Below are 23188 nucleotides of genomic sequence, written 5' to 3'. Positions count from 1 at the left end.
CCAGCTCAGATGACTTTTGGTCATTTCCTTTTTTTTTTTTTTAATTAAAAAAAATTTGTAGTGTGTATTTATTTTTGAGAGAGAGAGACAGAGTGTGTGCAGGGGTGGGGCAGACACACACACACACACACACACACACACACACAGAATCCGAAGCAGGCTCCAAGCTGTAAGCTGTCAGTACAGACCCCGATGCAGGGCTCATACCCACAAACCCCGAGATCATGACCTGAGCCGAAGTCAGATGTTCAGCCCACTGAGCCACCCAGGCGCCCAACTCTCAATGATTTCCTGCCGTCTCCAGTTTGGCCAGAGGACCCAGAAGCAGGATGGGGACTGCAGCCTGCAATGGCGGCTGATAGGCTCTTTTCTGGCCGTGGTTGACGGCCCCAAGAGCCTGGCATCAACTGAGGTCTTCTCCAGGGCGCTGTACTCTGGTCATCCTCTAAAACCGCACACCAGCAACAGAAAGCCGACCTTGAAGAAAGACACTTGCCGTGTGGCCAGGTTATGTAATAAACTGAAGATGACCAATGTGGGCTTCCTGCTCCTTCCAAAGCAGCGAGGTCCTTGCAAACGCATTCAATCGATACACTTCTCTTGAGTGACATTATAGCCATCTGGGGGGGGGGGGCAGGGGGGAGGTGGGGGTGGTGGCAAATGGGAGAAGAAATAACTATGGAGCTCCGTGCACTTGGCATCTATTTAATAACAATACTCAAAGACCCCCCCCCCCTTTGGAAAATCTCAAATAGATGCAATAGTCATACTTTAAAAAATGATCAGAAAGTATGAGGCTATAGTGTTAGTATAGCACCGCATTATTTTAAAATGAGCATTAGGGGCACCTGGGTGGCTCAGTTAGTTGAGCGTCCAGCTCTTGATTTTCAGCTCAGGTCATGATCCCGGGGTTGTGGGATTGGGCTCCGTGCTAGGCATGGAGACTGCTTGGGATCCCCCCTCCCTCATCCCCCCGCCCTTTGCCCTTCTTCCCTGCTCGTGTTCTCTCTCTCTCACTCTAAAAAATAAAAATAAATAAAATAAAACAAAATGCCCATTAAATGGATCCCAAATCCATTTGCTCAAAATTCACAGATAAAAGGAGTAGTTTGTACTCAAAGAAACCAAGACTGCTCCCTCCTCAGAGAATAAGCTTTTAGAACTAGTAAGACATTAGCAAATAGCCCATCTGAGCTACAAAGAAAAATAATGGTTTTGTTTTGTTAACACAGAGAAGTGCCATTACCTTTAAGGCTTCGTTATACATGGCTCAGGGAAGATTGCTACTGCTATTAACCAGAATGTTCTAACTGGATATTAGCTCATTTACAGACCAGAGTGAGGAAGTTTTTGCCCAGGTGACTTGTAACAAAATGAAATGAGCAAATGTTATGTGTCCTGAAATTACTGTCAAGCTTTCGTGAGTTGTTAGATGCTGAGATGCTCTGAAAATTCTGCCTAAAATTGCAGCTTAGTTGTGAACAGAGCAATCATATCACTATGCTCAGGCAGATTATTGCCAAATGCTAAGAAATTTTCAAAAACATTTAGTCATCTCCCCAAATATAAAAAAGAAAGTGAAGAAACTGGCCCTTTTTAAGTAAGATGCTAAAAGCTGGGCCACTGGGGTGATGGCATCCCTTGTAAAAACAACTTCTGTCACCTTCCTACACATGCCCTGCCCACATGAAATCATAGGGCCAGAGGACAAGATGATGGGGGTTGGGGGGGGCGGATTCGATCTTAGTCTTCAATTAGAACCCTCTTGAGTTCATTTGGATATTCAAGGGCAGATGTCAAGACAGGAATAGACCAGCAAGAGATGTCTAGAGAGAAAGAACTTGCAGAATAAGGAGAAAGGACCAGGGAGAGCATTCAGACCACAGTGCAGGGGGACCCCTGGGACCTGACGGAAGAAGGATGCAGAGCATTCTTGTAAACACTCATGTTTCCCCATGGGTGGGGGGGCCTTCTGTGTCGGGCAGGAGCTGCTCCATCTGTCATCTCTCTTACCTTATTCTGGCAGGTTCTGTTCAGTGCCGCAGATTACAGAGTCTAGGGCTGTGCATGTCATAGACTCTCTCATGCCTTTCCACGCCCACCCACGAACAAGAGCTGTTGGTGCGTAAGCCAACCTGGAGAGAGGAGAGATGCCCAGATCTCTGTCTCAGATTCTCCCCTCTCTGCTCCCCACTAAGAGCCAATGCCTGGCGCCGGCTTCCAGATGCAATTATGGCAACACCTTCCCACCTCATGGTTCTTTCCTCTCTGGTTCTGAGAGCTCCTACGCTCTCAGTGATGTGTAGGAAGGAGTCATGCCCATCCCTTGTTGTCAGAGGCTAGACAAGATCTACTAATGACACCTATCACCTTGAGTGACACACTCAACGTTGCATGTCAGAGCACAAGCAGAGCCAACCAAGAGACGTCAAGATATCATGGTTCTCTGCCTTTCTCATGATTCTTGAAGGTCAGAAGAAGCGGTGAGTGCCATTTAGAGACTGTATAGGCAGTCACTGCCCTACAAAATTCCTCCCCACAAACTTCTCCACCCTTAGGGATACCAAGGCTGACAGGTGCCTCTTCATAGAAAGCTCAAGGAGTTCTGCCCTAACACTGGCCATCAAGGCCAAGCTCCTGTCATCCAAGAGAAACACTCTGCTCCCCTCCCAGACATCTTTAATCAACTCTAGTAAAACTTTTTGAAACACCCATTGTTCTGCCCAAATAGTTTAGTCTATCTCTTTGAACATTTCTACACTTCCAGTAAATGGCATTAATTTTCTTTTCCCCAGCAAATAAAGCAACAAATGAAGAAATGAATTTCTAGCCACACATGGGCATTTGCACACCCACTCAGCCGTTTTACAAAATTAGTTTTCTGCTCCAGAGAAATACCTGAAAAGGAAAATGAAAATATATTATAGTAATTAAATTATGACTGCCAAGTATTGCAGAGAGAAACCCTTGCAGAAATAAAATCCCTGAATCAGCATTTACACAGTGAGTGCAGATATTCATATACAGGTATTTGCCAAAATATAGGCTGTCGTTAAGTTATGGGTGAGTCGGTTCTGACAGTGTGAGTTGTAAGTTGCCAATTCAGAAGGTGGGACACATAGCCTATCGGCCATGAAATCATTGGGGGTTGGGTCATGATTAGCCATCGTGATGCCATTTCCTGGGCCTCTACTAGTGTCGGCCTGGTTCTGGGTCCTGGGAAAACAGACACAGGAATGGGAAGAAGAGTTTTTTTCTTGTTCCAGTACTTGGAATCCATTCACAATGACATTTTTAAAAATATATATTGTATGCTTGATGAAACAATGTACTGCACACCCCAGAAAGACTCCTTTGCTTCTAAGGTAATTTTTTTTTTTTTTTGGCATTTAATAAACATTTTTTAGAACAGGTTTAGGTTCACAGCAAAGTTGAGAGGAAAGGGTAGAGCGACCCCCTTAGGCACACACACAACCTCCCCCCTACCAACATCTGGCACCGCACAAAACACCTCTACTTACACATCCTTACCACCCGACATCCATAGTTTGCGTTAGGATTCACTCCTGGCGATGCACATTCTATGGGTTTTGACAAGTGTGTAATGGCAAGCAGTCACCTTTGTAGTCTCATACAGAGTAGTTCCATGGCCCTAAAAATCTTCTGGGTCCTACATAGTCATCCACCCTTCCTCTCTAACCATAATATTTGGAAGTAAAATTTTGCCTTTCTCATTCTTCTCCCACCTGCTACTACTACACCTCCAGGCTTCCTACCTCCTGGTGTTCCCCCTGGGGGTGCCATAGTGTCTGAATCCCACTCAGGCAAGCGCCCTGCTAGGGTACCCGGAAGCCGCCTGTCAGCACTCCCAAGCTGCACCCACCCTTCCAACTGGCCTGATTTATATAAACGTGTGAATGACTAACAGCCCCCTCAGAAGGGGCCTGGGCACGTTGGTGGACCCCCATCCATCTCCTCAGCAAGTGCACTCTCAGGAAGTGCCGGAAAGGGATGTAAAGTGGGCCACGACCCACCAGACGCCTATCCCTCAGTGTCCTTCACCTTTTTCCTCTTTCTCCCTTCCTTTCCTCCCAAGAATATAAATGATGTCAAAATTCCAAGATTCATTCTCTCAGAATGGTTCTCCTGGCATTAGTGCTTGGCCAGAAGGTATGTGGGTAGCTGAGTGAGACCAGAGAGAGAGAGATTTTTCTAAAATAATCTCTATGCCTAACGTGGGCCTTGAACTCACAACCCCGGGATCAAGAGTTGGAGCTCCATGGATGGCCAGACAGGCGCCCCAAGAGACATTCAGTTCTCACTTTGCGGGTGCCTAGTTGTGTCCCCCAAGAGGCTGATTTCATCTTCTTTGTGGGTACAGCTTTACATGGACACATTCTCTCAGGCTTTACAGGATATCCAATAAACACCTCCCAGTACTATCTACAAAGTGGGTGTAAAATAACTTTTTGTAACAAAACAAATCATTTGATAACACACCAGAAGGATTAGTGAGTGACTTTGCTGAAATTCCAACTGCCTTTCCTCCGCACAGACCTCCATCTTTCTTCAGATAAAGATTAGGTTGCCAAGGAAACAGGACCAGGGAGAGAAAGACAGAAACTTTGTCTCGTTTGGTTCCTCAGGAATCACAAAGCAAGCTGGGCTATAAACAGAGCTGGACAAGATTATGGTAGATTTATAATTCACTTAGGCAAATTACTTTTAATTCACAGTCATGCCTCAGCATACATTTTTTTTTCCTCTGAAATTTAGGTCTTAAACTTTGTGGCCCAATGTCTGACAAATAACAGAGCTTTAAAATTCATTGTCTACGATTAAACTCAAATGCGGGACAGATGGCTTGTCTGAGTATGTGTCAGACAGGCAAAGCACTTAAGATTTGTGACAGGCACGACCAGGAATTAACTGCTAAATTTTTGCATTTATTCATACATTCATGTGCACCACGAATATGGCCATAAAAACTTACTTAAGTGTTCTCACTTTTTTTCAAAATATTCCCAAACAAAGCAATTGCTCTCCTTTTGGCCAACCAGATGCCCTAATCTCAACCCCATTAACTCAAAATCCATTTTTCTCATATGTATGGTGCACATTTCATTTTATTCCGTCAGGACGAAAACAGGATCCCTCTGCAAACCCGGTTTGCCCAGAACTCACAGTGTTGATCCCCACTTCATTTTTGTGAACCTTTTTATTGAAATATTTAATTATTTTATTGAACAAACATTTGTCTGCGAGAGTAAACAAAGGCCCGCCAAATGAGAGCAGGCAAAGGTTATTTATTCAGAGCTTGCTACGGCAAGAGAGTCAGCCGCTGTCAGTTGCATTCTGGCAGAGTCTCAAAGGCTGGCTGAGAAGTGAGAAAGCTCTAGAGTGGAGGAGGAAAGGGAAGGCTTCGGCTCTGCCCTGATCGGAGGCAGGTGGCCTGGGGAAGCTGTAGGTGGGCTGATTAAAAGTGGGTGATGATCAGGGGTGCCTGTTTGACGTTGGCTGGTCCTAAATCAGAAGCAAGGACACAAATTAGGGAATGTATCCATTATCAACCAGAATCCTCGCCATTTTGAGGCAGTTGTTACACGGGGTGTTTGGCTCCCTGAACCAGTTGCTAGAGATAGTGGTCTGACTTTCCCACAAGTCTGGCTTCAACTGCAGGCTGGCTGCTAGAGATTACGGTTTCCTGAGCTGCTTGTTGCAGTTTGTGGGTCAGAGTTCTCTTCCTATTATGGTCTGGCTATTGTCCATTGTATATTCAACCTCTCAGTCAATAAAAGTTGTACAAATAGAAAAGTACACCCGGCATAAGCGTACAGCTCCATAAATTCTCAAATGTTAACAGCCACCCAGGGCGGGGGGGGGGGGGCATTTATTTTTAAATTCTCCACAATCTTGTCTTCAGAACATGTTGTCAAGGGGCATTTCGAACCACCACATAGAGTCCTCCCACGTGCTTCTTCAGTTCTCGTGTCTTAGGGCCGGACTCTCCAGCTGCAGCTCCCTTGGATCTTCTTGTGAACTGAAGTCTTGCTGGAAGTGCGGGACACAAGGAGCCCTGAGTTTCCTATAGTCGGGCTCAGCCCTGTGAATCCCTTCTCCACATTCCTGGAGGGAGAGGAGCAGGTCGGAGAGCAGGCCTTGAAACCCAGGCTCCACCACTCCCTTGGGCAAGTTAGATAATCTCTCCAAGCCTGTTTCTTCATCTACAAAGTGAGGGTAATGATAGTGCCTGGCTATCAGGTCGCTGTGAGGACAGAGTTAGGTGGTGGGTCCGCACCCCTTCACACAATCCCTTGCATGAAATAGGCACTAGCATTTAGATTTAGCAGGTGTATTTCTCCTAGCAGTGTTTCAAAATGATGACGGAGGGGCACCTGGCTGGCTCAGTCAGAGGAGCGTGTGACTTTTGATCCTCAGGGTTGTGAGTTTGAGCCCCACATTAGGAGTAGAGATTACTTAAAAAAATAAAATCTTGGGGCGCCTGGGTGGCTCAGTCAGTTAAGCGGCCGACTTCGGCTCAGGTCACGATCTCGCGGTCCGTTGAGTTCAAGCCCCGCGTCGGGCTCTGTGCTGACTGCTCAGAGCCTGGAGCGTGTTTCGGATTCTGTGTGTCTCTCTCTCTCTGACCCTCCCCCATTTATGCTCTGTCTCTCTCTGTCTCAAAAATAAATAAACGTTAAAAATAAATAAATAAAATCTTTGGGACAGCTGGGTGGCTCAGTCAGTTAAGCGTCCAACTCTTGACATTGGCTCAGGTCATGAGCTCACACTTTGTGAGTTCGAGCCCCACGTTGGGCCCTGTCCTGACAGCACAGAGGCTGCTCGGGATTCTCTTTCTCTTGCTCTCTCTCTGCTCCTTCTCCGCTCAGGCTCTCTTTTTCTCCAAAACAAACAAACAAAACCAAAAACCAAAACAACTTTAAAAATAAAATAAAATCTTTAAAAATAAAAATTAAAATGATGGCTGAAAATCATCAAGAACCTACTATATGCCAGGCACTAAGTATAGTGCTTTGTCTTAAATTTGTGAAGTATTGGGGGCCTGGGTGGCTCAGTTGGTAAAGTGTCTGACTCCGGCTCAGGTCACGATCTCACAACTCATGAGTTCAAGCCCCGCATTGGGCTCTGTGCTGACAGCTCAGAGCCTGGAGCCTGTTCCAGATTCTGTGTCTCCCTCTCTCTCTGCCCCTCTCTCTCAAAACTAACATTAGATTTTTTTAAATTTAAATTTGTGAATTATTAACTCTTCCTATTAGAGAGTATTAATCCTTATTTTATAAATGAAGGAGCTGAGGTTCAGAGATGTTAAGAAAGTTCTGGATTTACCTACATTTTTGTGAGGATTAAGAGAGAACCTGAAGCACATCCTTCGTGTCGTCTGAGCACAACGTAATCAATCAACGAGGCTACAGTTTAAAGTGACTCTTTGGGTGGTTGCCAATCCATTCATTCTTCCTTTCATCCTCACTAACAAAATCACATTTTTGTGTGGGCTGACAATGTGTTCCAATGAAAGCACGCCTCTCTTCGGTCTCCCTTATTTCTCAGAAGTTCACGTGACCTGGTTCTGGCCAACGAGAGAACTGTAAGTTTCCTAGGTGGGTCCTTTGTTAAACCATTACTGTCCCCAGAAAAGAGAAGAACTTCATCTGGCCCATGCTTCTCTCCCTTAGCCTGTCCCCATCTTTGCTGACTGGAAAGCCCATGTGACGCCATGAGCTACAGCTGCTATCCTGAGGCCCACAGGTCCATGCCCAAGATGGCAAAGCAGAAGGAGCAGCCCCAGACCTCCGTGGGCTTGTGCACGGCACCGTTACAGCCCTGGGCTGCCAGCTGCCGAACAGTTTCACCACTGCGGTTAAGCCACCATCATCGCCAGATTCCTATTTTCCTATTACACGCAACCGAAGGCGATCCAAACCAGTACATCCACTGTTTTGGGCGACCTGAACGTCTGAATGAAATGAAATGTCCAAATTAACAAAAATTAAGTATTTGAAGTATCTCCTCTACTCCACTCTCCCTACATGTCCTCACTGAGATGATCAAGAAAAAGAACTGCTGGGTATGAAGGGTTGATTTCCAATCATCTCCCTAGGAGTCATTCTCAACCTTTCTGAGGATTAACATCAAGACTCTTGCTGAACATCCAAGTCCCACGTGTCGACTCCCAGCTGCTAAATTTTCCCTCTTCCCTGTCATATGGTGTTGTATATTGTGTCAACAGGGTTTCCATGGGTCATCAGCACCCTGCCCATGGGATCTGAGGCCTCCAAAACTTGGCACTAGACCAGCCTCACCCAGCACAGCACTGGATGATCCTTCTGTAAAGCCCAAGGCATCTGCTCTGGCATTTTGGTCAAAGTCCAAAGGCTATAATTGCATTCTGCCTACTCGTGAGCTCTCCTAGAGTTCTAATTAGGTAGCATTTATTGCCTATCCGAAAAAGATTATGCCCAACATTGCTCTGCACACTAAAACAGCAAGGAGCCCAGCCCAAGTGATAAAGGAGCATCTTGTTGTGACAGGAAGTGATCGTGAGGTGGGGGTGAAAGTCTTCCTCAGTCTTTATACTGAGCCAGCTGGGACACTGGCTTTCAAACTTGGGGGAAGCTAAGTGTATCAGAGGGATTAAACTTGTGTTTTTCTGTGCCAATCCAGGGAAATAATAGGCATATATTCCCACTTTACTTTAAATGATTTCTAAGGCACATCAGATGGAAAGGGGATTGAACTCCAACCCCTTCTCTCTGTTTTCCAACCAAAATATAACCCACATGAGCTGGATTTAAAAAATCACTTCTTCTATATATTACACACGCTGTCTTAACATTGCATGGTATGTGACTTTTTATATTCTAAGCTACCAGTAACCCAGAATTGAGGTGTTGTGTGCTTCACTTAAAGAAATATCCGAAAAGGCCAACATTTTTAATGATTCAATGCGCAAAACTGCTTTCCTGATTGTACGTGACTAGATGGCGCAAGAAAGGCCTTCAGAAAATACACGCAACGATCCTCATCTTGATTAAGCCAGAAAGGACACAAGATTTTCGCAGATTAAGTTCTGCTGTATTAAAATAAAGACTCCCACACACAATGAAGAGAAAAACTCTAATAATTTATTTGACCTTCAGTTTCACATTGTGAAAAACAAAAATAACAAGTTTTACGAAACCTCAAAAACGTAGTAGTGGCAACCAAGCACATACGAACACGAACACTTTGCTTCAACTTACATGGAGTTTTGTACGTGAACCACATATTCAACAGCCAAGAGAGGGATATTATTCAGCTCTAATCACTCTTATTCAGACAGGTGTCAAGCCCAGAGAAAAGGGGGCTACACAATTATACCAGAAGTGGAAGCCTGCCCTTTGTTATCTGTTTCCACAGCAACCAGTCCACAGAATAAGAAGAACCTTCTCTGTCTTCTGCCAAGGTTTTTGTGTGCACTGTGCTGTGAATTGTGTTTGCTTCAAAGTGGGGGACGTTTCACAGGGTGAGAATGGTCAAGTAGTGAGCCCAAATGCCTACATCAATTCAAAGAGCGGGAGTCCAGAAAGTTCCCTGCAGGCTGGGGGCCCACCCTGACCACGGCTCCCTCTGGCTCACACACAGTAATTAATAGAGGATTCAAGGACAGACCACAACTTTGAAACAGCTGCAGAAAATTCATCCCTCTTTCAGAAGTCACGCGGTGACACACACATCTTGGCAGATTTGCATCATAAACCGGAGAGCTGTAAGAGCTACAGTATAAACGCCACCCCTCTGCTGCCAGGGTGCAATTAGACATTTGCATGGCTTGCAACACATCTAGGAGCGAGGGGCTGACTGCTGGAAAAGTACTGGGATGCTTTTATTCCAACGGCTCATTGCCTTTGGTCCAGCGATAGCCCACTTACTCGTGGCACGAACAGACAGGGACAGTTAGTCTAAAGCATCCAGGTAAAGAGAAATGCGAAGGGTTGATCTGTCACTAGACAATGCAAACATACTCACGATGTAAAAGGTTGTTATCGGTCCTAAGCTCTATTTTCTAAACTACGGTAACGTGAGCAACACGGATGAAAGTGGTGCTGGCTGGCAACCCCTGGCGTTCCCCCGACGCCCCTGAGGAAGCGCCTCGCAGGGTCCGGCACTAATACCTATCACGGCACACGGTTAGTAAACAAACACTCGAACTAGCAAAGAATGTATTCACAACAGATTCCCGCCTATCCCGGAAAAAACCTCTCAACGGGGGCCACTGCTCGTCATTCTTTGGTGTCTCCCTGCCAGATGTTCTCTTTTACACACCAAAGAGTTCTTTTAGAGACCTCGCGAAGGGTGAGCGCTGAAGTCTACCCCGTGCCATCGTGAACGCGGTCTTGAAGAACTTCTAACGCTTGCGACGTCGTAAGGCGAGAAGCGAGAACAATGCATCCAGGTCGAGCGAATCTGGCGAGCGAATTCACGGACGTCTGTTGACAATTCAGCCTTTTCCTGGTAACTGTGGTTATGGCAAAGCATTTTCACAGGGTAATAAATAGAGAAATAAATAAACTCGGGGGCAATGCCTTTACCTGTGCCCTATATACAAAACTATGCCATAGCATTTTCCAGGATTTCAGGATACGACACAAAGAAAAAAAAACCGCGAGGCGACTTGGTCCTTTCCAAATTTCAGTAGCTGAGATTGAAGTGGGTGAACCGGATGGGAAGGAGCAGGGCAGAAGGAAGCCTTCCCTCTCACCCCATGAGCCATCAGCATGAGTAGGGCCCACGAAACACCATTAAAAGTGAGTGAGTCTAAGAAAAGCGACCTCCATGCCTCCTCTACCTCTACGATGTGATTTGTTTTTGTTTTGTACTCCTTCCCTGTCTTGACATTTACAAACCCCCCCCTTCCCAACCCACCCTCCAGTTATACTCCTCCAAACAGTAACTCCCAAGTTTTCATTTTTGTGCAGCAAAGCGCTTCACCAACAGCCACAAAATTGTGCAAAACATACAACCATCCACACACATCCATACACGTGAAGACCATTTTAAGCACTGTTTCAGCATGCAGGCTCAAACAATAAATAGCTCAATCTATAACAAACTTCTTAACAGCCAAGGGAAAGTTTAAAGTCACTTATAAATAGAAAAGAACATCCACCAAATGCCTACCAACAATGGCCCCATTGTTCAGAACCTTCCTGGGGAGCACAACCCCTCAGAGATTAGTGGAGAGTCCAGGGGTCCTCACTCTGCGGCCAGCCAAGCCAGCTCCCCTCCTGGCCCCACAGTTGGGCTTTCAATCTCCAGCAGCAGCTGGTGTGGAGGCTTCAAGCTTGCTCCTCGGAGAGAGGTGACAACCATTTCAAATTTTACACATAAATGGTGGAGCCCATGGAAATCAAATGCTGAATATGGTACAGCAAGGGAAAAGGCCCGGCTTTTCTCTCCCTTTGAGGGGCTGATTAACGCTGACATTAATCCACAATTACAAGACAAGGACTAGATCACAGGTTCATCCATTCATATTTAAACCATGTGCTACTTGCACTGAAAATCCCACCCCCTCCCCCACCCCCTCCTTCATGTCCAGTTAGAGCATTTACAAGGTGCAGTGGATTGTAATCGAGTCTTGTAGCAACTTCTTTTCCTTTTTCTTTTCTTCCTCCTCATTAAGTTTGGCCTCTCCAAAGTCGAAATCTTGGTTTTGTCTCGCCAAGTGATGGAGTGAGCTAAAACAGAGGGAACGAAAGGATTCTTGTTAGTAGCCTCGGAATCTACAAAAAAGGTAAAATCAGGACAGAGCCGGTCAATATTGCTTCTAAAGGTCTTAAGTACTTGTTCAGTAGCAAGTGTGCAAAGATAAAGCGCTTGCCTTCAATGCACACGCATGGGGTGTGCACGGATACGGAAGACTAGCTGAACAGACACAACGGTGCCCAAAGAAAAATCTTCATTTCTCTACTAAACCTTAAACGTGCGTATGTTCAAATACAAACTTATATACGTCCAGGTGCTGTTATGAGTTGCCACCTTCCGCTTCCAACATTCATAATTCATCTCCATGGTTAAGCAGAGCCACTGTGAAGCGATCGGCCGAGGGTCAAAAAAGATTCTTGGGCAAACCCTCCTTGGCCCATTTCCCACAAAGGATCCCCAAATCAATTTATTCACCATATAGAAGGCAGACATATTAATCCTCTTATTTAAATGCATCTCTGCTATTCATTACGGCAGAAATCAGTCTCGCTTCCTTTCACACGACTAACACACCAGGCCTCCACAGCCCAAGGCTGGGAGTTTATTCTCCACGTTCATCAGTCCGCACTTGGGAGACGCCAGCTATGGTATGCACTTATGATCTACAGACGACCGACGTCGAGCGTGAATATAAATTCAGGGTGCCATAACCACAGAGGCCGCACATTGCACGGGAGCCGCTCTCTCCTCACACAAGCTGCCATCCCCACCCGCTTTATCCAATTTTATAGATACGGGGAAAATTCTGCACAGGGTTTTTGTCTCTCAAACACTCGCCCTATCTGTTCAGAGAGCACATTTCCAGCACCAGTGGAGGAATCTCATTCCTGCTGCTAGAACTCAAAGTGGACACAAAGGGAACGCAGGAGGGGCTGCTCATTACTTGCCCTGAATTCTTCTCGCTTTTGTGTGCTCAGAAGTCTGATTCATTTCGTTAGTTGTTTCTTTTGGCAGTTTCATAACCGTGATTCAAGCTCTCAAGGCATTCCTTAGACTACAGAGTCATCCTTCTACCCCACCTCCCAGTAACCTATAGATCAACATTCGGCCAGAAGAATGTATCTTGTAATAACACGACACTTCACGATGCTGCATACTCAAATAGGGAAGGGGAAGGGGAAGGGAAAGGGAAAGGGAAGGGAAAGGAAATATCTCAACAAGGAAGAAATAAGTCAAAATCCAAAAGCTGTCACGTGTCAGGCTGGAGCCACACAGCACCATGAAAACGGGAGAGTAATCAAAAGTAATTTCCTGGGGCGCCCGGGTGGCTCAGTCGGTTTAGCATCCGACTTCGGCTCAGGTCATGATCTCACAGCTCATGAGTTCGAGCCCCGCGTCGGGCTCTGTGCTGACAGCTCGGAGCCTGGAGCCTGCTTCGGATTCTGTGTCTCCCTCTCTCTGTGCTCCTAACCCACTCGCATTCTGTCTCTGTCTCTCTCAAAAATAAATAAACATTAAAAGAAAAAAAAATTTTTTTAAGTAATTTCCTTTTTGTCCTTCCCACCCACTGACAGCAGCAGGAGAGTAAAACCCCCTTGGTGAATGAGCTTTTAGACCTGGGGAAACTTCTTGTTAACACTGTATTAATTTGGTTAGCACCTACACTTGGAGATCAAAGAGACGTCCCGGAAGTTTTGGCAGTTTAGGGCTGATACCTACACAGCACCTCTTTTAAGTCACTCCATGGAGCTTAAGTGTTTTAACACTATCTTGTGTGTAGAAAACTCGAGAAATTTAAGCCAACATTCTCCCTATCGGAAACCGCAAGGGTGGCTTTGAGCAGGCTCACGCCGCCCTTTAAAAAGGCAAACCGGGCCCTGTCAGATTTCGTTGTTCTGGGTTGGACTCCGGCCGGGAGCACCAAGGGCAGGTAGGTGTTTCACATATGACCTAACACTTTATTTGCTCGTTTCCCAGGGACCGGAAGTATGTGCTTAGGTTCAAATACCCAGGATAGGGTGAATTCAAGTGTTTGCCAACATACTCTGGGCTGAGAAAGGAGGCACCAAAAATGAAGTACAAACATTCCAATCAGATAATGGTCAAACTCCACACACAAAGCTAATTCCATGACAAGTTAAGGTCTAAATTGAAGGAGGAAACAAAGCTAAGAGTATTGAACACCTAATATATGCCAGGCACTGGGCAAGGTATTTTTCCTCTCCCTTCCCCCACCCCTAATCAATTCACCCAAGTCTGGGGACAGAGCTAGGAGAAGCCTCATTCAAATCACTCATTTGACAAAGGAGGGATCCGAAGTACAGAAAGGTCTAGACACCACAGCTTAGAGCCAGAGCCAGAATGCACATGTGGCCTCTTCCTGCCTCAGTTTCCTTACCTTGCTCCAAGGATGCCAGCCAATCGACCAGTCATCATTTTGATGTGCCACCACCATCACTGGCAATTTTTATGGCTCTCCCATGCAAACTTAACTCGGTTCTGGACTAACACCGAACTTAGCGTGCTGTTAATTGATGCTTTTGCCTAGAAGGTTCTTGAAACCTGCTTTAGACTTGAGTCATGCGCTCATATCGCAGAGGAAATAACCACATTCAGAGCATTTGTTTACTTAGGATTACTGAGATGCCAGCAAGGCTGCAAAAACCAGTTTGGTGTGGGACGCTGTCAACCCAGCTCCCCACAGGAGGTTTCTGACTGTTCCAGCTCCTTTGAACGAACTTAATTCCAAGGTTACACTATATTATAAGAATTCTACTAACTGTAATGGGCTGGAGAGATAACTGAAGAGATGAAAAAGAAAGAAAGAGTAATTGTAAAAGTGAGGCCAACTTTAGTGGTGTCTTAAAACGAGCTGTACGAAATGTGGAAAGAAAAGACAAACGAGTCAAAATCCCTCTTTGCTTTGCTCGCAAAGACTCCTTGATTTCCTTTTTTTCCCTTTGAAAGTCCCCTTCAAAAATGTGAAACATACTAGGGAAAACAGAGCCAAAAGTTTTCAAGGAATGAGTCAGTTTTCACTGTACTTCCTCCAAAGCAAAGTTTTGATTTTATTCTCTTACTATTAGGAACAAGCCCATGAATTAGCAAAACAAATCAACAAAGTCCACGTACTCTGTGCTACACTTAGACATGCCTAAGTGGTTCCTGGGGCCAACACTAAGGATGCTTAACGGCAGCAAAGCGGCCATTAGCTTCACGAACGCTGAACTGTGTAGACCTATTAATTATTTGAGCCAAGGGTATTATATACTCTTAAGTACACAAAACGACCATTATGGACTCAGATATATGACACGGAAAGACAACTTTTGTTAGCCCTGACAATAGGCTCAGCCTGTCTGATTAACTCTGAAAGGCTGCAGTATAAGGCGGTCTAGATGGTTCAGTGTATCCACGCCGCAGACAAATTTATACAATGCAGGTGCAACTTTTTTACAAGGATAGACCTTGACTTCCCTCTAAAGCTAATAAATGCCTAAAGGGGGCTATTATTTTTTTTTTTGAGGAAAAGACGTTTTAAATAAGCAAACAAATAATATTGGAGAGAATGAACTACGAATAAATTTAAGCATTCAGTTTTTTACACCCTACTTCATTCCAGAAAAGGGTTTGAGGAATCTAAGTTTGGACGTCACCAAATATCTCCTGGAGTGATACCAATCTGAAGCTCAAGTTTATTAAGCAGTTGAGCATGATGCTCACTTGCTTCCACCCTGGAGCCAGAGTGCCTGGGTTGTTTTCTCGACCAACTCCTCCACAAACTAAGCTCTATGACCTTGGGCAACTTACTTATTTAACCTCTGTGTGCATCAGTTGTTTTCATCTATAAAACACTCTAGTAATAGTATCTCGCGAGGTTGTTGTCAGGATCAAATGAAATGATCCATGTGAAACACACAGCCCGGCTCCAGGCATACAGGGAGGGCTCACTGAGCATGGGTTGGCATCATTAACGTAGGTCAGGGGTTCTCAACCTGGCTGTGTATTAGAATCACTAGAAAACGTTCTAAAGGTGCTGAGGCCTGGGACCTACCCAGACCAAATGAAATCCAGTCTCTGGGACGGGAAGCTCTTGAAAAGCTCTCTGGGAGGTTCCTAGGCTCAGTCAAGGCCGAGAACCACTGACTTAATGTCTTACCTCACGCTCGCTTCCTTCACGATGTCCCGCGCCTAAGAAGGCAGATGTTTCCAGGTGCTGACAAACGCAGTAGGAATCAGCGAGTACGGGACCGTGGTTATGCTGTTCCACACATCTAACGTTGGATCATAGCAGTCCAAAGTCTTGCATCGCTGAATGCCAAAGTAGCCTCCAACCACGTAGAGTTTGTTTCCGGAGGCCACGGCATGGCAGCTCATGCGCTTTGCCGTCACGTCTCCCACCTTGGTCCACTGGTAAGTCTCGCTGTTGAATTTGTAAGCAGAGCAGGCGGAGAACTCTGTGTCTCCCCCCATAATGAAAATCTGGTTACCCAGCACAGCGGCCGCTGTGTAACGCCAGGGCTGGGGACAGGTGGCGGGTACCGTCCACCTGTTTTCACACTGATCGTAACACTGAACCTTAGGGAGCTTGTCATGACTGACGCTGGTACCTCCGAAAGCAAACAACTTGAGTTTGGCACTCACTACTGCGGCGTTGCTAACACCTTCTCGGAGTGGGGCCACCATGGTCCACTTGTTGGTTGTGGGGTCATAGTGTTCTACCTGCTTTAGGGAGACTGAGGGCGAGGCCGGGAGACAGCCAGTCGCAGCCGTGTGCCCCCCAACCACATACAGGCAGTGCTTCAGTTCAGCAGAGCCGTGGCCAAACCTGGCCACCAGCATGGGGGCAGCTTTGGACCACTCTTCATGCAGGGTATCATAAACCCAGACATCTTTCGAGACCCCGTTTTCAGACCCCCGCCCCCCAGTAATGTACACTTTGCAGCCAATTGCACATGCACTGAACTCTTTTCTTGGGCTGGGGATATCAGCCTTGGGAATTATTTCTTTGGCCTTCTGGTCTACCAGGTACAGCTTGTCACACATGAAGGTCTGGCCCCCCAAGAGGAAGAGGGCATGGCCAGTTTTCCGAGGCCGGGCACAGAGACTGGTTACCACGCCGTCGTTCTGCAGGATTTTCAGTTTGCACCTGATGGCCTCTTCCACAATCTCCTTGCTCTTTCTCTGCTTGGTGATGAGTTCCTCCATGGCCACGTTCTCCATGAGATAAATGGCTGGCAGGAGAGCCAGCCTCACTGTCTGCAACAGCTCTGGGAGGTAGCAATAGCGTTTCTTCAGGTCATAGCTGATCCAGTTAATTGCAGACTCGTACACAAGCCTTTCATCTTCTGTCTCCAGCTCTTCGCTGGACAAGAGCTGCACCACCATGTCCTGGGGCAGCTGGAGGAAGTCTTCGTTCTTCCTGATGGTTTGGAAATTGCTGAGACACATTCTCCAGGAGAGTTCGTACAGCTTAGTGCACTGGTGCGCATCGGAGAGCAGCAGCATGCCCAGGCAGTTGGTGGGGTGCAGATTCTTTTCTAGGAACTCTGCGCATGCATCCCGGATGTCCTGAAACTCCAGCATGTCACCGGCTTCCAGGAGCGATTCCGCATTTTCTTCATTGATGATGACCCGGGAGGAGTACGCGTAGTCAAGCAGCAGCTCCAAAACCTCGGGGTGGATGGAGTTGTCGAAGTTGACCTCACTGTCCTGGCTCTCTTTCAGGCCGCCACTGAACATGGCTTCAAAGTAGCGGCTGCACGCGGCCAGCACGGCCCGGTGACAAGGGAAGGTCCTATTTCCAGCATGGAGAAGGACATCCGTGAAGAGGCGCTGCTGGCGTAAAAGGTTCAAGTGCGTGAGGACGCTGTCCGCGTAGGAAGACTTGTGAAACAGATAGATGTTGATGGAGCCGCTGCTGGCCCTAGACTTGCGGTTCTCATGCACGCTGACTGACATTTTGTTTCCACTCCTAAAAACAAAACAAAACAAAACAAAACAAAACAGACCATTGAACAGCGATGCTCCTGAGGCTCAGAAGAGCAGAACAAAGCAAAACAAGGAGTCATGAACAGAGAAAACAGGACACTTCGCCACTGGTCTTACTGCCCACTGTTCTGAATATGGACAGTCACTCCTGTCCAGCGTCAGAGATGGCCACCTAGAAGGAAAGGCATTCACTGGAACACTGTTTAAAAAAAAAAAAAAAAAAAAAAAAAGAGCCACTGCTTGAAAGCAGGTTCGTCTTGGAAAACCTGACTGCCCACTTTCAGGATACTGAAGTCCTCGAGAATGTAAGTCAGCAAAACCCAGGCCTCACTCTCACACCTTCCTGTCCCTTGTCCAGCTGATTCACGCAGGCCACGTAAAATGCTGGGCCTCCAGGTCTCGTAACGCCAGGATGGGCACCAGCTTTTATGCCCTATGCAACATAAAGCCATGTGTAAAACAAAATACCTATTAATTAATCCCATTAAGAACTCCTTTAGTAAGATCCAGTCTCTCTCTGAATCACAGTCAATGGGAAACGTGACATTAAAATCATAGGCCTAGGCCAACTTCTACTATGATTGGATCTTTCTTTAAGTGTCACAAATAATTTCCAACCAGACAATTCTACCACTGCAGGGTCCTCAAAGAACACCAATATAAACATGACCAAGTACCAATGAGCAGGCTTTTGTGAAAACACAGAACAGATCCTGGCCACAATCACCACCCATCTTTCTTGCTCTGGACAGCTTCCAAAATGAGGATTTGCACACATAAAAGGAAGAATATTTTGAGTAGCATACCCATGACTGCTGTTTTTCTATTCTTCCTGCTTTATATCAATTCTTAGAAAACAAGATGCAAGAACAAAGGATCTATCCATCCCTCTCTTTTCGATTAGACAGTGCATCACCAGAATCATCCTTATGTACCTGCAAACACGGGCACGTGCATAGGAGTTCAAAATGCAAACACTGCCTTATCTAAATCAAAAGCCCTTGTGCGTGTGTGTGTGTGTGTGTGTGTGTTGCCAGCCGTTGTTAATTGAGGGCCACCCTAGAATTTATTTGCTGACATGCTTTCCTCCATATTAGTGAAATTACTGCAAAATCTAATGCTCTCTTTGGCTTTTTTCAGGAGGTAAACTGTAGGTTAAAGACATAGTAAATACGTATCACCTACCTTCAAAAGCAGAACCACATGCTTTTTTTTTTTTTTTCCAAACTGTATCCTTCTGTTATTTCAAAGCAATAAAGCCTTCAAAACCTGCCTGTCCAAGGATTCTTAAGGAAGTTGTTTATCCCAAGAGCGTTAACTGTGTGAGTTACAGTATCTGTTACAAACCCAGAACAGCTAGTTCTCACAGCATAGAGCTGAAACCCACCGCCTCCTTGTTTCCTTCAACCGCTGGATATCTACTGTTTTGGTTTATATTGCAGTAATTATTAATACATGCAAATGCATGATGTACCACAGATGCACGGGCTAGATACCAAGCTGGATTTCCTGAGCAGCTGTGGCCACAGGACAGCAAACAGCAAAGGCAGCACCAGATTTGCCCTTGACACACGGGTGGCCGTTAGGTGAGGCAACTTGTTTTCCTTCATTTTGGGATTGTAACTTTTCATCAAGAGTAAACAGCTTAGCAGAAGAAAGTTAGTAACAAAGTCCTAGGGTTCTGTTGTTCGGAAGACAACACTAGTGTCCATGGTGACTTAGGCTAGGACTCAGGAGCCACACATCACTCTTACCTCAAGGAAAGCCTCTACAGTCTGGTCCCTTTTAACCAACGCCCAGTGCTCCGGAGAGCCTAACATCTCTGTTGCTCTACCATTACAGTTGTGAATTCGTACATCCAGTCCCAAGTACTTGGAGCACGATTTTAAGCTTAAACCTCAAAAGATAATATGAGGGAAAAAAAAAAACAACATAGTATGAATATTCCTATGCCTTACATAGAAACTTACAAACATGCCAAATCAAATCAGTAGTTCTTTTTTTAAGCTAATGCTTCGAAAGCACCCTCAAAGGCTGCCTTCTCTCAAGCTAAGAGCGAATACAGCCGTAACTAGAGAATGAGACTGCCTGCACAAGGTATGTAAGCACCACAGTGCCATCACACCGAGTGGAGATCACACCCGGACCCAGAACGTGTTTCCCTGAGCATTAGATTTCAGAGAGTGTAAAACAACATTCAGGAGGCTTACACTTAAGAAAACAGTTTGTTTAGAAGGCCTTAGGATATAGGATCTGCATCCCTATGCATTCTATGTTTATGCTCCTGCATTTTCCAAGTTGGCCCACAAAACCAGAAGGAAGAGGCTAGCCTGTCATCTTGGCTACCATCCAGATGGAGAAGCATGTCACAGTCAAAATCCAACACTCTTACAGCAATATTTGCTTAAAATAAAAGGTAAACTTAAAGACCCAAGGGAAACGACCTGCTTTCTGGTTGAAAATTATGCAAACATCAAAATATCAGCAGAAGCCATTTATGCAGTCACTAAACATACCTTCAACAGAAAATGAATCATCCTTCTGGCATTTTTAAGCCCCCAGAGAAATAATATTTGCATGCCAAGTAAGTAGCCAAAAAAAAAAAAAAAAAAAAAAAAAAAAAAAAAAAAACTGCACACATATACTTAACCTGCATCTACAAAGGAGAGAGAGAAAAGGGCTGCTATTACCGTGAACATCAAAAGGACTCCTAGTTACAGTAAGTTCAGTTCACTTAATGCTCTTTACCCAAGCCCTCTGCTTCCAACACTTTGCATCCCGTCACATCTCCTAAGATTTTGAACCTGTTCTCAACGCACTCAAAGGAGAAACTAGGCAGATTTTCTCGGGCATTTACCTTACTGATACAATGGAACTTTAGAAAGACACTGTCAACGAGAAAAACAATCGACCATACAGCCGCCTAGAACACTTGCAACGCTCTTTAACGCGCTGGCCACACCTGAGAGGGCAACACGAAATTGCATCCTGAACAAGTTTCATGGTTCGTCCCCACCACGCCCACCAATTCCTATCCTTCGAAACTCAGAATATTAGACTGAAGGCCAAATACCTGCATGAGAGGAAATTAATTGTTCAGGAAGTTTTCATTCATTCCCTACAGACATTCCGCCGCAGTGAACATGCCCTGACGAAGGGTGCGTGCGTGTGGCCCCAGCGCTCCCCTGTGCCGGGTAGGGTGCAACTTGCTCGGCCCTAGGGGCTGCGCGGTGCCAGGCAGAGCGACACCCACCCCGAGGGAAGCGCCGCTTCGGGCGGAGGAAGGAGACAGATACTACCCTGGCCGGGCTCTCGGATCCCCAGCAGCTCGTCCCGGGGGGCCGCGGACGAGAGGAGGCTCCTCCGGCGATGGCCAGCGTCTGCACGCTATGGAAGGGCAGCAGCGGCTCCCGAGGTCTCCTCCCCAAGAACAGTTCCCCCACCTCCTCCCAAGTCGGAGTTCCGGGCTCCGGGGCGAACGCACCCCCGCAGGCCGAGCAGCCCCGCAAAGCCGCGGCGCCCGCAACAGGTCCGGGGCAGCGGAGGAAACTTACAGCAGAGGCGACCGGCGTCGGCGCACAACCAGATGGGTTCTCGCCTAGGTGGCCAGGCAGGAGGCGACGAGGCGGACGTCTCAGCCCCGGGGAGCGGCGGCGACAGCCCGGGCGAAAGGAGCGCGCATGGGGCGCCAGCCGGGAAGAGGGCAGCGCCTCGCGACTCCCACGCCGCGGCCTCTGCCCGCGACCCGCGGAGCGTCTCCGGGAGCGCGTCTCGGGAAGGGGGAGCGAGCCTGCGGCTGCCGGCGCCGCGCGAGGAGGCGGGCAGTGCACTCCGGGGAGGGAGCGAGGGAGCGAGGAAGCGCTGTGCGCGCCGGCGGCCGCCTGGCGTCTGGACCCGGTCTCCGCAGCGCCACCGCCGCGCCGCCTCCACTCTGGCTGCCCAAGCAGTCTGCGCCCAGCAGCCGCGCGCCGGGCTATAAGCGGCGCGGCGCGGCGGGGCGGGGAGGAGAAGGGAGGGGAGGGAGGAGAGGGCGCGGGTGCGGAGTGACACTAGGGGAAGGAGGGAGGAAGCGCGTGAAGGCCGCCCGCCGTGGAGGAGGAGGAGGAGGAGGAAGGGTAGGAGGAGGAGGCGACGGCGAGGAGCTGGAGAAGAGCGTGTCGGGGGAGTTAATCGAGAGAGGAAGCGGGGGAGGGGGGGCCTGCGGAGAGTAGAGAGAAACAAAGCGGACACGGTGCCTGAGCCACTAGCAGCTGCAACCCTCAGGGACCGAGAGTAGCAGAAGTTTGGCCGGGTCGGAGTGCCTGCGCCTCTCTGGCCCAGCCCGGTGAATGGATAGCCCCGGAGCTGAGGGACCCTGGGCAGGGGAGGCACCCGGCTGTGCGCTCCGCGAAGCCGGAGCCCGCGAGATGCTCAGGAAAGGTGGCGAGGGGCAGGCAAGGTGCCCGGCGCACGCGCGCTGCGTGGGACACCTGGAGCGAGGGCAGTGGCGAGGGCAGGGGCACAAGTTTGGCCACTCCGGGGACACTGCAGGTCGGCCAAAGGCGGCCCGTGGGGTTTCTCGCTGGCAAGGGGCAGCCAGACTCGAGCCCCTGGCGTTTCCCCTGTGCCCCACCGCCCCACCCCGGCGGGTGCGGCACCCGCGGCCGGACTCTGCCCCACGCTGCGGGGAGCAGCAGCCGCAGTCGGGCGCTGTCCCGCGGGGCGCGCACCACGTGCTCCGCAGCCAATCGCCGCCGCCGCTTGATTCAAAGCGAGCTGCTCAAAGGAGCGGCCACGCCGCCCCCTCTCCCTGGCGATAGAGCCGAAATCGCCCTTTCGGGCTGGGCCCTTCCTGTCTTTTATCGCTCCGTTGTGTTTAGCTTGGAGCTCAGCAAAGAAATGGCCCAGCGCGCCTGTTTGAAGCGCCGCGTGCCAGGAGGAAGGAAGGCGGTTCGAAAACTCATCTCGCGTGGCGATCGCCCTTTGCGAAATCCATTTCTGATCTTTGCACTAAGGACTGGTTTTCCAGCGGGGGCTAAAGCGCGTGTTTGGATTTTATTAAGTATTTGGAATACAATCTATGAATGAACTGTAGCGATTACCTGTCCAACCACCTCGTTTTGCACGTTGGGAAAGTGGGGCCCAGGGTGATGTGAATTGTCCAGCTCGAGGTCCCACGGCCACTTAGCAGTGGCCTCGCTCTGCAGCTCGAGTAAGGATCCACCGAACAAGGGTTTTTCTCCCCTCTCCGCCACCACCACCACCCCCCCCCCCCCCGCCGCCGCCTCCTAGCTTTCCTATAAACACTAGACGCAGAAATGGTTTACACAGGCTGAGGAGGCCCCACCTAGAGCTCCCGGTGTCCGGAGACAGCCTGAACCAAGACTCTGTGGGTTCTTTATTCTAATCCCACTTTTCTGTACCCCGGTCCCTGCCGGTCTGCGCTGAGAAATTTTGCTCCTTGCATGCAAGGAAAGACAGTGCCCTCTGAAGTCCTTTGTTAGCATTAACT

General features: G+C 47.9%; 1 protein-coding gene across 1 annotated transcript; it reads right to left on the bottom strand.

The window, feature by feature from the left end:
* Window positions 1-9121: 9121 nt before the first annotated feature.
* Window positions 9122-21641, bottom strand: ENC1 (ectodermal-neural cortex 1). Its single transcript, XM_060635550.3, has 3 exons — window positions 21252-21641; window positions 15866-17680; window positions 9122-11738 (listed from the first exon to the last, which is right to left on the bottom strand). Exon 2 carries the CDS (start codon window positions 17665-17667, stop codon window positions 15898-15900), a length of 1770 nt encoding a protein of 589 aa, XP_060491533.1. The 5' UTR covers window positions 17668-17680; window positions 21252-21641; the 3' UTR covers window positions 9122-11738; window positions 15866-15897.
* Between the last annotated feature and the right edge of the window lie 1547 nt (window positions 21642-23188).

This window comes from Panthera onca, chromosome A1, assembly GCF_046562875.1.
Source record: "Panthera onca isolate mPanOnc1 chromosome A1, mPanOnc1 haplotype 2, whole genome shotgun sequence".
Lineage (NCBI taxonomy): Eukaryota > Metazoa > Chordata > Mammalia > Carnivora > Felidae > Panthera > Panthera onca.
The sequence above is the reverse complement of the archived record's forward strand: the minus strand, read 5'-3'. Positions and strand labels throughout refer to the sequence as shown.